Genomic DNA, 17738 nt, shown 5'->3' on the forward strand with positions numbered 1-17738 from the left:
ACCACGGCCCTGCCTGCCTCCCCCTACCACGGGCCTGCCTGCCTCCCCCCACCACAGACCTGCCTGGTGTGGGCCGAGGCTTCTCTAACCCAGTCCAGAGACGGACAGGTGTTATTCCTGTGGGGTAATTTTGCAGAGTGGGAAGCCCAGGCCACTGCCCTTGCTTTGCCCTGATCCCTTTGGTGCCGAGTTTTGGGGCGGGGTTCAGAGTTACACCCTGCGGTCCACCCTGAAGCCCCTGTGCTGCTGCCTGACTGGGCTGAGGCCTGCATCTCTGAGCTTGGTGTCTGCTACCCTTGGGGGGATACTGGGGTGAAACTGGATTCACAGAATGTTGTGGGCCGTGGAGAGGCTGAGAGCACCCCAGTGCTAGAGGGTCCCAGAGGCCCTGGAGAGGCTGAGAGCACCCTGGTGCTGGAGGGCTCCCCTGGAGAGGCTGAGAGCACCCCGGTGCTGGAGGGTCCCAGAGGCCCTGGAGAGGCTGAGAGCACCCCGGTGCTGGAGGGTCCCAGAGGCCCTGGAGAAGCTGAGAGCACCCTGGTGCTGGAGGGTTCCCCTGGGGAGGCCCCTCTGGAGGCCGTTCCCTGCGTGGGGCGGGCATTAGTAGGGCATTGGCCCTGGCCGTTTTTTCAGTTAGGGATGTGCCTTGGCACCTGGCTGCTGGGGCCCTGACCCGTCCTGACGGTGGGCAGCAGAGGCTGGCAGCCACCTGGTCATAGCTGCAGAGAACCGAAGACTCCAGGGCGGTGTCTCTGCAGCCCTGGCAGAAGCTGGGCTGCGGTGAGGTCACTGATTGCAGGCGTAGCCCAGCGCACCAGAGATTTCCATGGGCCTGCGGCACCCTCAGTGCCACTAGACAGCTACTGCCGTGCGCTTCCTGGGGCTGCGAATGGCACCCACAGCCGTCCCCAGGGCTGGTGCCTGGTGTCCGCGGGGCAAGGGTTTGGTAAGGATGAGTGAGGGTGGGGCCAGGCTCCATGGAGACAATTCCCAGGGGCTCCCAGCACCCCGAGAGCCAGGCCGTCCCCATTGGGCAGCAAGGAGGAGGCTGGGCCTCCTTGCAGACTCCAGAGCCGGCCTGAACCCCACCGCCTTTGGGGGAATGAACCAGTGGAGGGATGAGGAGGACACGAATGTATCTGCACACCGTGGGCGTCTAGCATGGCTGCGTCCTGGGAGCCTGGGCAGGAGGGCGGTACACAGACATTCCTGAATGCTGGAGAGGGGACCATGCTCCCGCCCTTGGGGCCTAGCGGCAGGTCTGGGTGGGTTTGTGAACGTTCTTGAAACAGGACAGCTGATCTTCAGGGAGACTCACCACCCACGTGCAGGGGCCCTTCTGTGTCCCCACTTCCCTGTCCCCCTCCCCCTCCCCCTCCCCCTCCCTCTCCCCCTCTCCCTCCCCCTCCCTCTCCCTCCCCCTCCCTCTCCCTCTCTCCCTGTTTTGCTCTGTATCTCTCCCTTTTCCCTCCCTCTCTTCTCCTTGGTGCAGATTCCTCCTAACGGAGCCAAGAAGGGAGGCTTCTCTAGGGAGGGGTTGGTTGGGGTGGCTGGGGGCGGTGGTGGGTCCTGGGGCTTCTGTTGTCGTGACCATGTGAGTCCATTTGTTTCAGTGACTCATGGAAAGTTTCATGTTAAGTCATCTTTTGTTAAAGTGAAGATGGGGATAGGAGAGGAAGCCAGAACATGGCAACGGTGAAATACGGAGAAACTGCATGTGCATTCACAGCGCTGATCTGATTCCTCAGGGATGTCTGTGTCCCTGTGCGTGTTTCTGACAATCGAGGGTGAGAAGCGGCGCCCTAGGGCCTGAGCAAGGCCCCCACTCTTTCCTGGGGGCAGCCTGTCACACAGAGGGCCTGGGGGTGCAGGGCCTGGAGACGGTCCCCTGCCCCCACTGCCCTCAGCCGCCCAGTGCGCAGAGTCAGCAGGCAGAAGCCACAGCCAGAGGAGAGTTTCTGCTCCTTTCCTTCTCACTCATTCACTCACCCGCTCATTCATTCACATACTCATTCATTCGCTCAATCACTCATTAATTCACTCCTTTACTCATTCGCTTATTCACTCACTCATTCATTCACATATTCATTCATTCGCTCAATCACTCACTCATTAATTCACTCCTTCACTCCTTAACTCATTTGCTTATTCACGCACTTATTCATTCACATATTCATTCGCTCAATCACTCGTTACTTCACTCCTTCACTCCTTTACTCATTCATTTATTCACTCAGTCACTTATTCACTCATTCACTCACTTATTCACTTATGCATTCTGTCATTCACTTATTCACTCACCCATTCAGTCATTCACTCACTATTTACCCACTCACCCATTGACACACTCACCCAGTCATGACTCAGTCACCCAGTCAATCACCCAGTAACTCATCCATTCTCATTCACTCATTCACTCACTAATTATTTACTCAGTCACTCATTCACCTATTTACCCACTCACTCATTGACATACTCACCTAGTCATGACTCAGTCACTCACTCCCTGAGTCACTCCCTTAGTCACCCAGTCACCCAGTCATTCATTCGCTCACCCGTCATTCATTCACTCACCCAGTCATTCATTTGCTCACTCATTCATTTACTTTCTCGTGCAGTCACACACTCCTTCCTTCTTCTGCCGGTTCCAGCCGTTCATGAAGTGCGCTCCATGCTGGGCTTGGGGCAGGAAGGAGCTGGCCCGGGGCATCTGGGAGGAGCTTGCTGCAGGCTGTGGTTTGTGTATCCACATCGCAGAGGAAAGCAAATCTCGTCCAAAGTGGGGTCCTAGGGAGGTATTTTTCTGAGGTTGGGGGATTCTCTGCCCTGGTAGAGAAGTGCACGGGCAGCAGCCCCCCTCCACCGTCCCTGCCCAGGCGGTTCTGGGCCTGGGGCCTGGGGACAGAGACGTGTAGAGCATGGCCGGCCTTGTTCTCGGTGTGGCCTGATGTGTATGAACAGAGCTGCACCCACTTAGCACTGTGCAGGACCAGGAGCAGGGCCAGCCTGTCCCAAGCCGGCCGGTCCGGGCCCGAAAGGCGGACCTGTGCTCGGCAGCACGGGGGGCAGGCTTAGCTGGTGGAGGGCTCAGCTGTGGGAAGCAGAGGCCGTGGGCTGGGGGCAGGGGGCCCCTGAGACTGGTGAGGGCTTGGGAGGAGCTGGGGTCTCCCTTCCAGCCTTCTTCAGGACATGCATAGGCTGACCTTCAGCCACTCTGCCTTCCTGGACACCTCTGCAACTGGATCCCAGCCCCTACCCAGGGGGCCCAGAACCTTCCAGAAGTAGCTCCTTCTCCCTGGGGCATCTGTCTTCCCAGGCATCACTGCCCAGCGCATTTCAGTGGCTCGTGAGCAGCCCCTGCGTTTCCGTTTTCAGTCCTCCATCCCAGTTAAGGGGGCAGCGTCCCACCCACATCCCCACTTTCCTGGGCATTGCACCCACGCCCACTGCTGGCCTGGCCCCTCCGTGTGTGCAGGGCACATTCCCAGGCCTCTCCCGGTGCAGCTTGGGGACCTGGGGGTGAAGGAAGGGGCTTCTGGGGTGACAGCGGGCGTTTCTGATTCAGTGCTGGCGAGGAGCCGATGCTGGGAGCTGAACCACAGACGCTCTGGCTGGGGTCCTGGGGCGCTGGGCAGCCCCGGTCATTGTAACGGCAGCCATTGCCGCTTTTTCATTTGTATTACGTCTTCTTCACCAGCTTCTGTTGGATTTCACAGGTGGCTTTTGGCACAATTGGCCCAGGCGGAGCTTGGAAGGAGCTGTGGGCCCCGGGCAGCTCCCTTCTCCCTCCCAGCCACCCACACGCATCCTGTGGGTCCTGCCCACGTGTGCAGGTCCAAAGGCAGTGGCCGGACAGGCCAGGCCACAGGCAGGTTCTCTCAGCAGTGGTGGGAGCCAGCTGAAGATTCCGAGAGGGGCTGGGCGGTGGGGACACGCCACGGACGGGGTGCCGTCAGCTGGCCAGGCCACTTGAGCTGCTGTCTTCCCGAACTCTTTGACTTTGCGAGCAGTGCCAGCGCCATACTCACGGCTGTGTGAGCGAGGGCAGGCGGGGCAGCCCCTGGTGCTGCGTGGGGGAGCCGGGCTTCCGTGCCCTCCGCACACGTGATCCTTTCTGTTGAAGTCAGACTGTGACGGAGGGTGGATACTGGGAAATGATGACAGACGATCTGACTGTGACCTAAATGCTGAGACTGTGATACTCCGTCAGGTCTTAAAGAGCGTGTTTTCTGTATGTTTAATCCTCACACTAGCGTCCCCATGATCCGGGGTCACCTCATTTATGAGCTGTGGCAGAGCTACCTGTGTCGATCGCTCCGACCTGGAGGCGGGGTCTTCCGTCGTGGGGGGAGGCTCCCTGGAAATCGCGCTTCTGGTCTCAATGTTGCCCCCACTCATGGCAGGGCCCTGCTTCCTGTGAACCCCAGGTGCCCCCAGGGCACCCGCATGAACCCTGGAGACGACTGGGCCTGAGGCTGCAGCTTGGGGTGGAGCTAGTGTGGGAGCAGGCTGGTGCCCTGGCTGAGCAGCAGTCTGGCCTCCTCTTCCAGCGGTGACAGGACAGGGCAGCCCGAGTGTAGGGCAGAGGCCGTCCAGCTGGGCAGGACAGGCGGGACGGGCACAGGGCCCAGGGAGGCTGAGGCCGGGGCTCTGGACCCTCCTGGCCCCTGCCCCATGCTGTGGGCAGAGGGGTCCAGTGAGCGAAGCCAGGGTTGCCAGATGATGTGCCTGGCCAGTGGCAGGGGCCCTGGCTGGGGACTTCTAGGAGGGTGGACGGGGAGGTGTCTGCAGGTGAGCAGCCTTTCCAAGTCACTGGTTTCACTCAGAGCTGATGCCCCAGCTCAGAGGTGGTGCCCGTGCAGGTGGGCAGGACAGGCTGAGGACACCCCATTGCCCCACCCACCACTTGGACACAGGCTGGTCCGTGAACACTCGCGTGGGAGCTCCGGGCGGCCCTACGGTGCCTCCTTTTTCAAATACTGTTGGGGGCCTGCTCCCCGCTTCCCAGCGGCACTGTTAGTCACCTCTGGCTGCCCCATGCCCTTGTTTCTGGTACAACCCAGCACAGTGCTGGTGTTTGCGATTGGTAAATGCCATCCTCTTGGTCTGTGCCTGTCAAAGTCATTTTGGGTCTTCCTCTGTCATCTGTCACATCACATGTCCCCTCAGGTCTGTGTCACTGCCGGGCAGGATTACACAGTTTGCCTGTCCGTGCCCCATGGGTGGCAGGAAGTGCTCCACAGGGCCCAGGCTGAGCTCCACATGCCAGAGGGCCTCTGTCCCGCCAGGGAGGCCCCGGCCCCGGTCCCTGAACGACTCCCTTTGTCACGCCTCCTGGAGCCTAGGCCTGGTCTGTGCCCACCTGAAGCCACTTCCTGGTGCCCCCACTGCCCTGCCAGCCCCTACTCAGCACCTGGGAGGAGGGGCACTGCTTGCCTTAGAATACCAGGTGGCCACATTCTTTCCACAGAAGGGGGTTTCTGTGAAATGATGTTTGACAAACAGCAGTTGTGGAAAGGTTTCACGTGATCAACCCATGCACACCCCTGCTGGAGGCGGAGTCGGGAGGTGTCTGCGGGCTGGAGTGGTGGATTCTTTGTTTTTTAAAATCTGCCTCTCCAACTTCTGATTTTCGCCACGCAATGACGTCACTGCCTTTCTCTCTAAGAAAACTCACCCAAAGGCAGCTTTTTTCCTTTCCATTCCGCTGGTGGCCGCCCCTCCACACGCTGTCCCTAGCACACGCATGTGCACACAGCCTCGCTTGCTGTGAGCCCTCTGCAAGGCCAAGGGTGGAGGTCCCATGTCCTCTCCACCGAGACTCCCGCGCCCTGGGCTTTGTGGGAGCTGGCGCTGGAGAAGGAATTGTGGTCACTTGTTTTATTTTTGAGTGTTTTTCCTTCTGGTTTTCAAAGCAATGCAAACTCCTTATTTAAAAACAAAAAGAGAAGAGAAGAGAAAGAAACAGCACCCCCTGTCTCTGAGAAAAGGCTGGCACCGTGGGTGGGCCAGCGCACGATGAGGGGAGGCCCCTGGTGGAGGCGCCTGTGCTGTGCTGAGGTGCTGAGCCCTGGGGGGTGGCCTCGCCATGGTCCCAGCCTTGCCAGGAGCCCTGGGGGACCCTGGAACCTCCCAGATGGCCTTCTTCCAGAAGCTGGGAAGGTGCACCGTGGCGGCCAGGGACCCTGCTCTACCCTCCAGACCCTGCTCTACCCTCCAGACCCTGCACCTCCAGACGGCAGAGCGCCTTGGGGCTCCCACCCCCCAGGCAGCCCTGGTGAGGCCTCCCCAGCTGACTCCTGGTATGCCCGTCTTCCCTTCTGAATCCCCGTTTCTAAGCATGTGGCGATATTGGAGCTCCTGAACAGAGGGGGCAGTCAGCATTGGGTGGTGGCCGAGCATCGCCCAGCACTCGGAGTGGGAACCCTGAGGACCCCGTCCCTGCGGCCTGGAGACCAGGCCAGCCTGGACCCCTCCCGAACGCCTCACAGTGGGTGGAGAGTGGGGGGGGGGTTGTACATGCCCTGTGTGTGACTCTGTGTGTGGAGTGTGGTCTGCACGGTCACACCGCTCCCCATCCCCCCACCCCGCCCCACCCACACCACTTCATCCCCATGGGCAGGTCCCAGGCCTCTGTGTGCCTCGGTCTCCTCCTCTGAAATTGCAGCACGATGCTGGTGCTGCCTGCAGGGCTGTGGCGGGTGCAGTGAGGGGAGCCTGGGCGGGCAGGGCCAGCGGGCGGGAGACAGCTGTGCTGGGTGGCAGGCGTGCCTGCCCCTCCTCTTCATTGCCATCGCTGCTGGGGGGCTTAGTTACAGGTTTCTGCAGGGTGGGGCCCCTACTCAGTCCCGCACCCCAGCCCTGGGTCTGGGCTCCCTGCCCACCTTCCCCCTGAGACTGGTGTCAGGGGTCTGATAGTGGCCCAGCCTGTGGTGGCAGAGGGTCTGCGTGGCTGGCTCCTGGGCATTGCATGTCCCACAGGAAAGGAGGGCTGGTGTGTGGTGTGTCCGCCTTCCTGCAGCTCTGGGTGCGGACAGCGGGCTGAGGACCCGACTGTCGGTTCATCTTGTTGAATGCCGCCTACGTGGCCTGGGGGCCCTCTGAGCCGGGCGTTCGGACTCAGATGCAGGATAGCGGATGCCCTGGACAAGCCTGCACGCTCCTCCTGAGCCCAGGCTGACACGCTGAGCAGATGCAGCTCGCAGCAGCGGCAGAGGCTCCTTCTCTCTTAACTCCTAGACACTGAGTGCCACACCCATCTGGTATCTGATCCCCTGGTGTGCCGTGTGACCTGCTGGAAACGCCCGCCCTGGGGTGTGAGCACGGCTGCCACCCAGTGTATCAGGACATCCGCTGATTCCAGAGAGCATCGGTCTTCTCCGCCTCGGTTTTGGGCCGGTCGACCTCCCCGCCCCTTTTCCTGGCTTTTCACGTAGCCCTGTGCTACTGGGGCTCTCCAGCCTCCCCCTTGGAGCCTTTCCCAGAGACCTCCCACCACGATGCTCACATCCAAGGACAGCTCAGTGGCGTCCCCAGGGCCCGAGGCAGGCGTGGCCGGTGGTGAGCCCTCCTTCCTCTGGGAGCCCCCCTCTACCCTCCCGAGTGCAGGCCCAGCTCAGCTATGGAGGAAGATGGTGGGTTCCAGGGGCACCGTCTGCAGAAAACAGATTCGGAAAATGAATTGAGGAAGTGAAATCATCAGGGCAGGAAGCTGTGGAAGGGTGGAGGCGGGCAGCCGTGGGAAGCCAGACCAGGAGAACTGGGCTGGGGGCTCTGGCTGAATCTTGGCCATCCAGTAAGCTCGCCATGAATTCACAAATGAGGGACACCTGGCCTCCGCGGACACAGCAGTGTGGGGCAGACACCCCACAGATGGGGCGTTCGGACTCATTCCAAGTGGGACAGCCGTAGATTTCCAGACAGAGTTTGGTTTTCTGTCTGTTACGGGTTGAATCCTATTCAGGCGCTCACCCCCGTGCCTGCGAATCCGGCCTCATTCGGAAATAGAGCCTTTCCAGATGTGGTGAAGTTAAGATGAGGTCTCTAGGGTGGCTCTGGTCGGTAGGATTGGTGTCCCTAAAGGAAGGGAGGGGTCCCTGCAGGGAGGAGGCTGTGTGGCCGTGGAGGCAGAGGCTGGACTGACCTGACTGTAAGCCCGAGGACACTGAGGGTCACCACAGCCCAGAAAGGCTCAGAGGCCGCGTCCCGGCTGCCATCTGGATGTCAGGTGATGGCCTCCAGCCCCGTGGGAGAAGAGCATGTGCCATGAGTCTGCCTGGGGTGCGGCTCGCTGTGGCGCTCTGATACGCACGAAGCTCCTGCTCGGCCCTGACACCTCCTCTCGGAAGCCTCCCGGTGGGTGCAGGGCAGAGGTGGAGGGGTGGCCCTGTTTTAGGCCTAAGCTGTGCTGGGTCTTGGGGTGACAGAGCTGGGCAGCCCCTCCATGTTCCTTCAAGCTGCACCCTGCCAGCACGTGTGATGTCTGGACTGGGCTTGGGGATCCAGAGCTGATGGGTGACAAGGCAGGTGCTGGAGGAGGGGGTATCTAAGGTTATCACAGGAGACAGGATGGATAAGGTGGGGCACCCAAGCTGAAGACATGGCTGCTGGGGAGCGCTGGGGCATGGCCTGCAGGTTCCTCTGCAAGGGTGGCACGGCTACCCTTCGTCCCTCATGCACCCACTGCTGCCTTGCTGGGAGTCACCTCCCTGCCATCCTGTTGTCCTGAGCCCCCCAGGCAGTCCCAAGACTCTGCTGATGCCCACAGGCTGGGAGCCCTGAGCCCAGGCGTCGCTGTGATGCTGCTGCCTTCTCCCCCAGGTGGAAGGGGTCCCTGGGGAGGACACCACAGTCTCTTCTCACCACCGTGGCCCCAGGGCCCCACACAGAGGCAGGCTTAGAGCAGCCACTCACTACCCACTTGGGGTGGAAGAGTGAGTCAGCCAGGGAGCGGACATCCAGGCGGCTCCAGGGCGCAGGTGCCCACATGGAGCTGGATGGCAGGCGCCTGGTACTCACCGTGCAGGGCGGGTTTGGGCAGCACTGGCTGAGGGACGACCTCCGCCTGCCCTGGCGTGGCTGGTTTTCATCTTCGCTATTTTTATTTGTCAGTGTTAGTTTGGCTGTGATTGGTGGTGGCTGTGCCTCGTTATGCCAACAGAGTGGCATCTTAAATTCCATGGGTTTATTTGCAGGGTAGAACCTCCTGGTGGCTCACCTTCCCTCTCCAGAGATGCCTGGGCTGTCGGCCCCTTGGAGAGACGGCCTTCTCCCTGGGATTTAGGGGGCGTGGGGGTGAGGAAAGCCAGGGAAATTATTTATGTTGGTACCTTTGGAAGAAACGTGTCTCTTCTCTGTATCACAGCTGGTCCCAAAGCCTGACTCTGCCCCGGGATCCTTCCCGCCTCCCTCCTGCCATGTGGGGTGTCTGTAACGTGGGGAGCAGGGGTGGTATGACAAGGGAGATGGGGGATGCAGGGTGCCCCGTGGGAGCCTGTCCACAGGCACCTGTGGGTGGTGGGTGTCTGCGCAGCACATCCATGATGCTTGCGTCTCTCTGTGTCTGCATGGGCACCTGCACCTGAGAGGGCATGTCCTCGGGTGTGGCTGGTGAGCCTGGGCCGCCTGGCCTTGGTGTGCTCACGCCTGGGTGTCACCGTGTACACCTGCAGGCCTGTGGCTCACTCCAGGGGTGTGGTATGTGCACACAGGTGTGTGGGCATGCACTGGGCTGTGGGAGGGCGGAGGAAACCCTGAACCTTCTGGCATCGATGCACGCCATGGTGCCCGCCTGCTCGTGTGTCCGTACCCAGGCAGGGACGGCAGTTCCTGGTTCCACACAGCCTTTGACAAGGCTGAGAGGGGGTCTGACGTGTTTTCCGACTCCAGCGTGCCACGTCCTGGGGCCAGCGTGCTGGTGTTTGGGGGCAGAGACCAAGCAGTATGCCACATGGAGCCGGCTTCCCTCCTGCAGGCCTGATTGTGTGCAGGGAAATCCGCTCCCTCCTCTTGATCCGAGCCTTTCATTTCCGGGCGAGACAGAGATGGGGCTGTGGGTAATTTCCTGTCTGCCAAGGCAGCGCCGCCTGAACACCAGCCTGTGCGCAGAGCGGAGGTCGCCGGCTTCACCCAGCTCTGGCTTCCACCGAGTGCCCCTTGCTGGCCGCCTTCCAGGCGCTTTCGGAATTTCGCTCTGAGTGATGCGGTCCCCCTGCCCTGTGGCCTGGCCACCGAGGGCCCCTCTGTGGGTGGGCTCTGGCTGTGGGGTGACTAGTGTGTGGCCACTCAGTGGCTTCTGCTCCTCTCTGCAGGTCAGCTGGCCGCCGGCACCTGTGAGATTGTGACCCTGGACCGGGACAGCAGCCAGCCTCGGAGGACGATTGCTCGGCAGACCGCCCGCTGTGCGTGCAGAAAGGGGCAGATCGCCGGCACCACGAGAGCCCGGCCCGCCTGTGTGGACGGTAAGCACCCACGGCCCCAGGACCTCACTGAGGGCGCCTCTTCCCTGACGCGACCCCTTCCCTGAAGGCCCCCAGGCCTCGGTGCCGCCTCAGCTCAGACCCCCAGCCATCAGACAGCTGCTCTCGCGGTGGGTGCTGTGAGCTTGTGGGCTTGGGGACTGGCTGGGGTGCGGTCTCCAGTTCCTGGGGGCTGATCAGAGAGAGGCCGGCGCCCTGCCTTACTTGCCTGTGTGTGGGGGTCTCTGGTCCAAGACTGTGGTTCTTTGGTGTTGCCTTGGGGGGAGGGAAAGGACAGCAGTGGGGCTGCTGCAGGACGGCGAGGTCCCCTGGGTGCCCTTCCGTCGTCTATATGCCAGAGGGACCCGGTACTTGTCTCTGGGTCTGGCCAGCTCAAGACACTCGTGCCACAGTCCCCGCCCCCACGGGCTCCGAGCGTGTGCAGGTGAGCTCCTGCTGTCAGCTGGCAGCGTCCTCCCGAAGAAGTCAAGCTGCTGACAAGCTGCGCCATGCTCAGCCTTGCTGAGTCAGCACTTGGAAAGGGCACCTGCTGTGGGTGGCATGGGGCAGGAGGGGAAAGGGGCCCCTGGCAGGGGCTATCCGGCATCTGGCGGAAGCCTGTCCGCTGGTAGGGAAGTCTGCTGTGCATGTGCTGTGCCTGGCCATGGAGAGAGACTGGCCTTTACCAAGGCAGCTGGTGACCGGCCAGGCTCAGGGGTAAGCGTGAGACCTGGGAACCCCACAGGCAGGACCTCCCCAAGGCCCTGTGTGTCCCAGTGTCAACACCAGCCAAAAGTCAGGCGTGGGTGTGTAGGGCAGGCATTAAATCCAGGCTGGGCCCCACCTTGTGACCAGAGTGGGTGGGGAGACCCCTCCCTGGGGCAAACATGGGGGCTGCTGGGGGCCTAACCAGTAGCCCTGTGCCAGTGCAGGCAGCTCGGGGTGAAGGACCTCACACAGGGGCATTGGAAGCCCTGGTTCCAGGCGCAGCAGCTTGACCACAGCCCAGGAGACAGTGCAAGGAGGGAGGATCCCCCATGGGTGAGATTCGGAGTCCCCTCTGTGGGGGGCTCTGAGGCCACCTCCTTGGGGTGGAGAGAAACCAGCATCTCTGAGTGACAGGCATAGACTTGGGCTGCTGTGGGGTTGCCCTGGCACTGTGACCTGGTGAGGACAGAGGCCCTGCAAAGCCAGGTGAAGACAGGCAGGGACTGACTGGTGGGTGGAGTAGGGCGGAGGACATCTGGGCTGTTGCTGTCGGCGGCCCTTCCAGGCCCGGGTGGACTTCAGGGCAGCTGTATAGGTGGCATCCTGCACTGAGACGTCGGTGTGGGCATCTCAGGCCCGGCACAGCGCTCATGGGCCGTCCGGGGACGGGATGTGGGGACCTGCGAAGATGTGTCCCCAGACAGCTGGCTCAGCCCGTGGAGGGCAGGCGCTCACCAGGCCTCCCAGGGCTGGATTTGGTGTCCAAGGTTTCTGACTCTGGTCAGGGGCCCTTTTCTCCCCGACTGCCCCAGCAGGGGCTCCAGATGCCCAGCTTCAGATCCCACCGCCTCTGCTCAGGAGCCCGACATGGGCAGCCTTGCCCGTGTGCTGTGATCTAGAACACGGGGTCAGGGACAGAGCCAGCCACTGTGTGGGCACCAGTAAAGGTCCTTGGAGGAGGGCTGGGCACACAGAGACAGGGCCAGACATCCTGAGCCCTCCACGGGGGAGGCGGCTGTTCTAGGAATAAGAATACCGGTATCGGGTGGGCACAGTGGCTCACGCCTGTAATCCCAGCACTTTGGGAGGCCGAGGTGGGTGGATCACAAGGTCAGGAGTTCAAGACCAGCCTGGACAAGATGGTGAAACCGCGTCTCTACCAAAAATACAAAAACTAGCTGGGCGTGCTAGCAGGTGCCTATAATCCCAGCTACTCAGGAGGCTGAGGCAGAGAATCCCTTGAACCCGGGAGGCGGAGGTTGCAGTGAGCCGAGATCATGCCACTAACACTCTGGCCTGGGTGGCAGAGCAAGACTCCCGTCTAAGAAATAATTAAATAAAAAGAATGTCAGTATCACCGGGAGGAAGGTGTGCTGAGAGGCCGGGCCCTGGATCCCCCACAGCCAGAGAGACCCCTCCAGGGCTGTCCCAGCAGAGTCAGGGCATGGTGAGGAGGGTGAGGGCTGACAGATACTGAGCTGTCTCCTGCGAGCCTGTCCTAGGACCGTGAGGCAGGAACAGGGCAGGCTGTGAGTCTGCCCCAGGGCCCAATACCTGAACCCCTAACCCCGTGAGGCCTCTGCAGGAAGGGAAGGAGGGGAGGGAGCCTTGGGCTCTTGGCTGAAGGCTCACGCCTGCCCAGGGCTCAACCCCCTAGCCTCTCCTGCCTGCAGATGCCTCATGCAACAGGGGCTGCATGCACTGCTCAGGTGGGATGCCGGGGAGAACCCACGGGCTAGGCGGGCTTTCGGCTGAGCCACCCTGGCTGTCTGCCCTGGACCCAGCAGCTGCACGCCACTGGCCCTCCTGCCACCAGCCCTGAGACTTTGTGGGGAACCTCTTTGGCACTTGGGAGGGGGATTGTGGGGCGAGAGGCTGAGCTTGCTGGAGTGCACTGGAGGAGAAGGGAGCCATCCCAGGCTTCTGGTGCGTTTTGAGGACCTGGGGCAGGGAGCAGCGGGCCGCTGGAGCCTTGTTTCCATCCTTATTAAACACATCTATCAATTTGCATCTGTAGAGGGCATCTGATTAAACAGCAGGTACACAGGCCTCAGGGCTGCTCTGCGGCTCCCAGGTCGTGGTTCTGCAGCGCTGGATCCCAGGGCGAGCTACGGCAGAGACATGGTGGTCTTTCCAGGGAAGGGGACTGCTTCTCCCAACCCAATGCCCTCCCGGCTGCCTGTATCTACAGCCGCCGGAGCACATGGTGGCCGCGGTGCCTTCTCGGGGACACTGATTCTTCCCACGACTGGGAGGGGGAGAGCATTGCTCTGCACGGCCTGGGAGTTCACAGCCAGGCCCGCCCCGTCTTCTCATTACTTCTGCCCGCCTGTGGGGAGAGTTGGGGTCAAAATTGATTACTAATTGAATCTGGGTCTGCTCATCTGAAACTGCCTTCACTTCCCTCTCACCAGGAGCCTCCTGGTGCCTCAGGAGCCGGGTCCCAGAGACCCAAATTAAAACCGTCACATCTTCAAGGGAGGCCGAACAAACTACTTAGCTTGCTGGTTTTGCACAGTGGGCATTTTCCAAGCTGCCATCTAATTTAATTTTTGCTTTTCTCTTTCCTTGCTCCGTGTGCATAATAAGTTTCCTCGTATGTGAATTGCGTTTGCTAAAGAGAAAACGTGTGCCCTGTCGGGCCGGGTTGGACCTGAATGCGAGCAGGGTTTAAATGGGGAAGGCGCGTGCTGACCCTCCCGTGTTCCGTGCCTGCAGGAGCCAGGAGCCCCGGCGCAAGCCTCACTGCTCACTTGTTCATTTGGCTCCTCAACTGTTCGTACATTTGCTCACTCACTCATCTGTTGAAGCAAGGTGTGTGCCCATGGCAGCAGGGAAGGTGAATAGGAAAGTCAACTCCAAACACCTGATACGGAGAGCCATGCAGTGCCACAGGCGTGGGAATTGAGATTGGGGCCCCAGAGTGTAGTCACTTCTTCCTGCCGGGACCTCAGCAAAGACGCATTCATGAGGGAGCATTTGAATAGGGTATTGAGGGATGAAGAGGAGCTCACCAGAAATGCTTCTCTTTGTAAAAAGAGGGGGCCAGTGGTTAGAGAGGAATTCTGGCCTCCAGACTCTCTGGCCTTGTCTCTGAGCTAAAACAGTCCTGGGTGAACCTCGTCCCAGCCTGTACAGGGCGAGGCCGTGAGCCTGTGCACCTACCTGCATTCGAGATCCAACAGACAGGACCAGCAGTGAGAGAGTCAAACACAAGCCAGCCACCCAGTGCCGTGCGTTCCGTCTTGCACACAAATGTCAGCCACCAGCCCCTCCCTCAGGGCTGCCCTCCCAGGCAGGCACCGGGTTGACGATGCCCGGGGCCTGGGCAGGTCCTGCTTCTGCTCTTTTCTACTGGTTTATGCAGATGTCCCCCTTTCCCATCAGCACACACGTGCTGGCTCCCGCAGCCCCCACAGCACTGCCTTGAGGACTGAGACCTGGTCCCCAAGTCCGGCCCTCACCCAGCCCTTGCCAGGCGTGCAGAAGGCGGCTATGCCCGGCCAGCCCTCCTCGCTGAGGCAAGGTCTTTCTTTATGAAGAGAGGTGCTGTCTCCCACAAGTCCATTTCTCCTGAAACTCCTTTCCAGGAAATCAAAGTAAAGACTACAGCCCAGTATGGGGGTAGCAGAGGGTGGTGGTTTGTTCGGGGCTGCCCCGGAGCTGAGCCGTGGGGTGAAGGGCAGGGGCCTCCAGTCTCAGGCCTGGGCCAGGGCATTTTCCCTGAAAGCTTTTGGGGTTGGTGGGCTGCAGTCATGACCCTGTGCAGACCCATTGTCAGGGCCGCAGTGGCCACTGGGAGGTGTGGGACAGTCCAGTTGGCTGACAGGTGTGGGGAGGCTGTGCCCAGGAAGGGGCAGGGCCGGAGGTCCTGGAGGTGCAGGCTGGGCGGAGGCTAATATTCTTCAGGCATGAGGCCTTAAAAGCCACCAGGATCCTGGGCTGGGAAAAAGAGACAGAAAGCAGACATATGGGCACTGCTGGGTTCTGGGCAGAGGTGTGGTGGCCAAGTCTGCCTCTCCGGTGCTGGGAGTTTGAGGCAGGCGTGGGAATCACAGGCCCCTCCCACTCTCCGGCAGCGTGGACCGGCGGCCGTAGACGCACAGCCTCAGTGGGGTGGATGCTGAGGCTGTGGTGTCTGGCGTCTGTGCTTCTCATGTGCTTTAGAGCCGGGTGCAGAGAAGGGGCACAGCGAGGGGCATGTGTGCTCAGCGACGCCTTCCACCCCACGTCCCCAGCCTTGACCTGGTCCTCCAGCCACAGGTCAGCATGGGAGGGCGGAGAGTGCCCCGGCCACCTACGGGAGTCTGGAGACGGTCCATGCACTTGGTGTGGGGATGGGGACCACACTGACGGCAGTGCCGGGGGCCCTTGGGCTGTGGGTCCGGGGAGAGACTGTGGGAGCCGGGGCTGGGGGCTGTGGGTCTGGGCAGTGATTACGGGAGCCGGGGTGGCAGGGAAGCCACTTTTTCTCTTGCCGTTGTTGGCCGTCATCATGCCTGGCAGTTCATGGTGCCCTAGAAATGTGGAGTTTAATCACAGGAGCACAGAAGTGAAAAGCCTTTCAGCTGCGAGAGGCCGGGCAGAGAACCACACGGTCTCCACCTTGAGGTGCTGGCGGGGCCTTCAGGGCCAGCTGAAGCCGCTGTGGCTGGGATTAGGGCAAGGGGTTTTTTCCACCAGGAGAGACGTGATCACCTGCTCTATTGTACACAGCAGGCTGAGTGCACCAAGGTCCCCTGAGATGTGGTGTTCGTGGCTGACTCAGCCTGGCCAGGGGTCAGCCCCAGGGTGGCAGCTGGAGAGGCTGTGACCAGCCCTGCCTCCCCGTTCATCCCCTCAGCAAATGGTGTTTGCGAGAAGAGGGGCCCCGGTACCCCACAGTCTTCACACAACGCGGAGACTGTGGTCAGCATAAAGTCAATGTGAAGGTGGCAGGCCAGTGTGGGGGCAGCAGAGGCTGGGGGCTTGTGAGCGGGACTGCCGCAGAGCTGAGCCGTGGGGTGAAGCGTGGTGGCCCCGAGCCTCTGTCCGGGACCGGGGCAGTTTCCCTGGAAGATTTCGGGGTGGGCGGGCTGCAGTCATGGCCTTGCACAGACCCACTGTCGGGGCCGCAGCGGCCACTGGGGGTGTGGGCCAGCCGGGCTGACGGACGGGTCTGGGGAGGCTGTGGGAGGAAGGGGCTGTCTGTGAGCGGTCCTTCCCGCATTGAGCCCCGACCGCCCTCGGCAGCTGGCATCCTGCACTGACCACCTGGCACCATCTAGGAGGGGGTCTGGGGCCCTCACCAAATCACGGAGACCCCGATCTGAGGAAGGATAAGGAAGCCGGGGGGGGCTTCAGAGGGGCCCGACCTCCATGTGGAGTACTGGGTTTTGCTCTGGGCTGTTTGCTGGGTACTCGTGCCCCTAACAGCCTGACTGAGGAAAGGACTCATGGTGCAGGTACCTTCCAGCACATGACGGAGGCCAGCGGGGCCCCTACCTGCCTCAGGATGTGCCCTCACCACTGCGGGGGGCGTGACATGTTGGCTCCCTTCTGCCAGCTCAGGGAGATCCTGCATTTCCAGAGGCTTCCTGAGGCCACGGGCAACTGGGTCTGCAGCCACATCCCCGGCCAGCTTGTGGGTTCTGCCCACCCCGGGACCCCTCCTGGCTTGGGGTCCGTGCTCTGCGCACAGAAGCCGTGGGTGCCAGCATGGCCCTCCGTTGGGTGGGCACTGCCAGCCGCCGACTGGCTCGACTGTGACGGGGCTGTGGGGACACCATCTCCGCGCAGATTGCTGCCGCCGCGGCCTTTTAGTTACGGAACCGCGGCTGGGAGGGGGTGGCGTGTTATAAATGCCTGGCAAGCTGGCGACACCTCCTTCCCGGGCACGTCCCTCAGTGTCATCCTGCCTGATCAGATGGGGTTGGAGACGCCCTGGGATGCGGGCGCCATGTCCCTCAGCTGCGAGCATGGCTGGTTTGGCAGGAAGATGCTGGGCCGTGCGGAAAGCCTGCCCTGGCTCCCCAGGACGCGGATGAGAATTGCTTCAGTCCACAGCATGCGGCCGTGTCAGGCCCAGCAGACGGGCAGGGCAGGTGTGGCTGTGCTCAGCCTCAGCTCACAGTGCCTGGCCAGCCCAGGGCCACTCTGGTGGACTTCTTTCAGGGAGGAGCTGGCTGCTCGGCCCAGCCCTGGCTGTGGTCTCAGGGGACAGTGGCCACGGTGTGAAAGGCCAGGCAGTTTGCTCATCAGAGTCCCGTTTTACCGGAGGGAGGAAGCCCGTCCGTCTACAGCAAGTTAGCCAGTAGATAGTTCCAGATCTTGGTGCGTTTAATGTTGGAAAAGCACACAGCAGCTGCATGGCTCTGACGCCTCTGTAGAGAGGAGACTGTGGACCCCGGGTGTCCTTCTGCTCAGAACATGGGCTCCCTTGGGTGTCCCCCACTGTGAGCCCGCCCAACTCCCCGTTCCAGGGAGCACGGCTCGGGGTGAAGAAGAGGAGACCCAGCATTCAGGGAGCACTGTGTGAGCCGTGGCTCAGCACGGGAGTCCACGCGTCCCCGGGACGGAGAGCCGAGGCCGAGG

At 61.4% G+C, this 17738-nt stretch overlaps 1 protein-coding gene across 7 annotated transcripts in view; it reads left to right on the forward strand.

Annotated features, from left to right (window-relative positions):
* Positions 1–17738, forward strand: part of TAFA5 (TAFA chemokine like family member 5) — a 280241-nt gene that overhangs the window by 132448 nt on the left and 130055 nt on the right. For all 7 annotated transcript variants that reach the window (XM_032266255.1, XM_032266259.1, XM_032266256.1 and 4 more), the window contains exon 2: positions 10311–10460. In XM_032266255.1, coding sequence (XP_032122146.1) covers positions 10311–10460 — 150 coding nt within the window. The remainder of the gene's footprint in view (positions 1–10310; positions 10461–17738) is intronic.

The sequence above is a fragment of the Sapajus apella genome, unplaced genomic scaffold (assembly GCF_009761245.1).
Source record: "Sapajus apella isolate SASKATOON/1434 unplaced genomic scaffold, GSC_monkey_1.0 scaffold156, whole genome shotgun sequence".
Classification (NCBI taxonomy): Eukaryota; Metazoa; Chordata; class Mammalia; order Primates; family Cebidae; genus Sapajus; species Sapajus apella.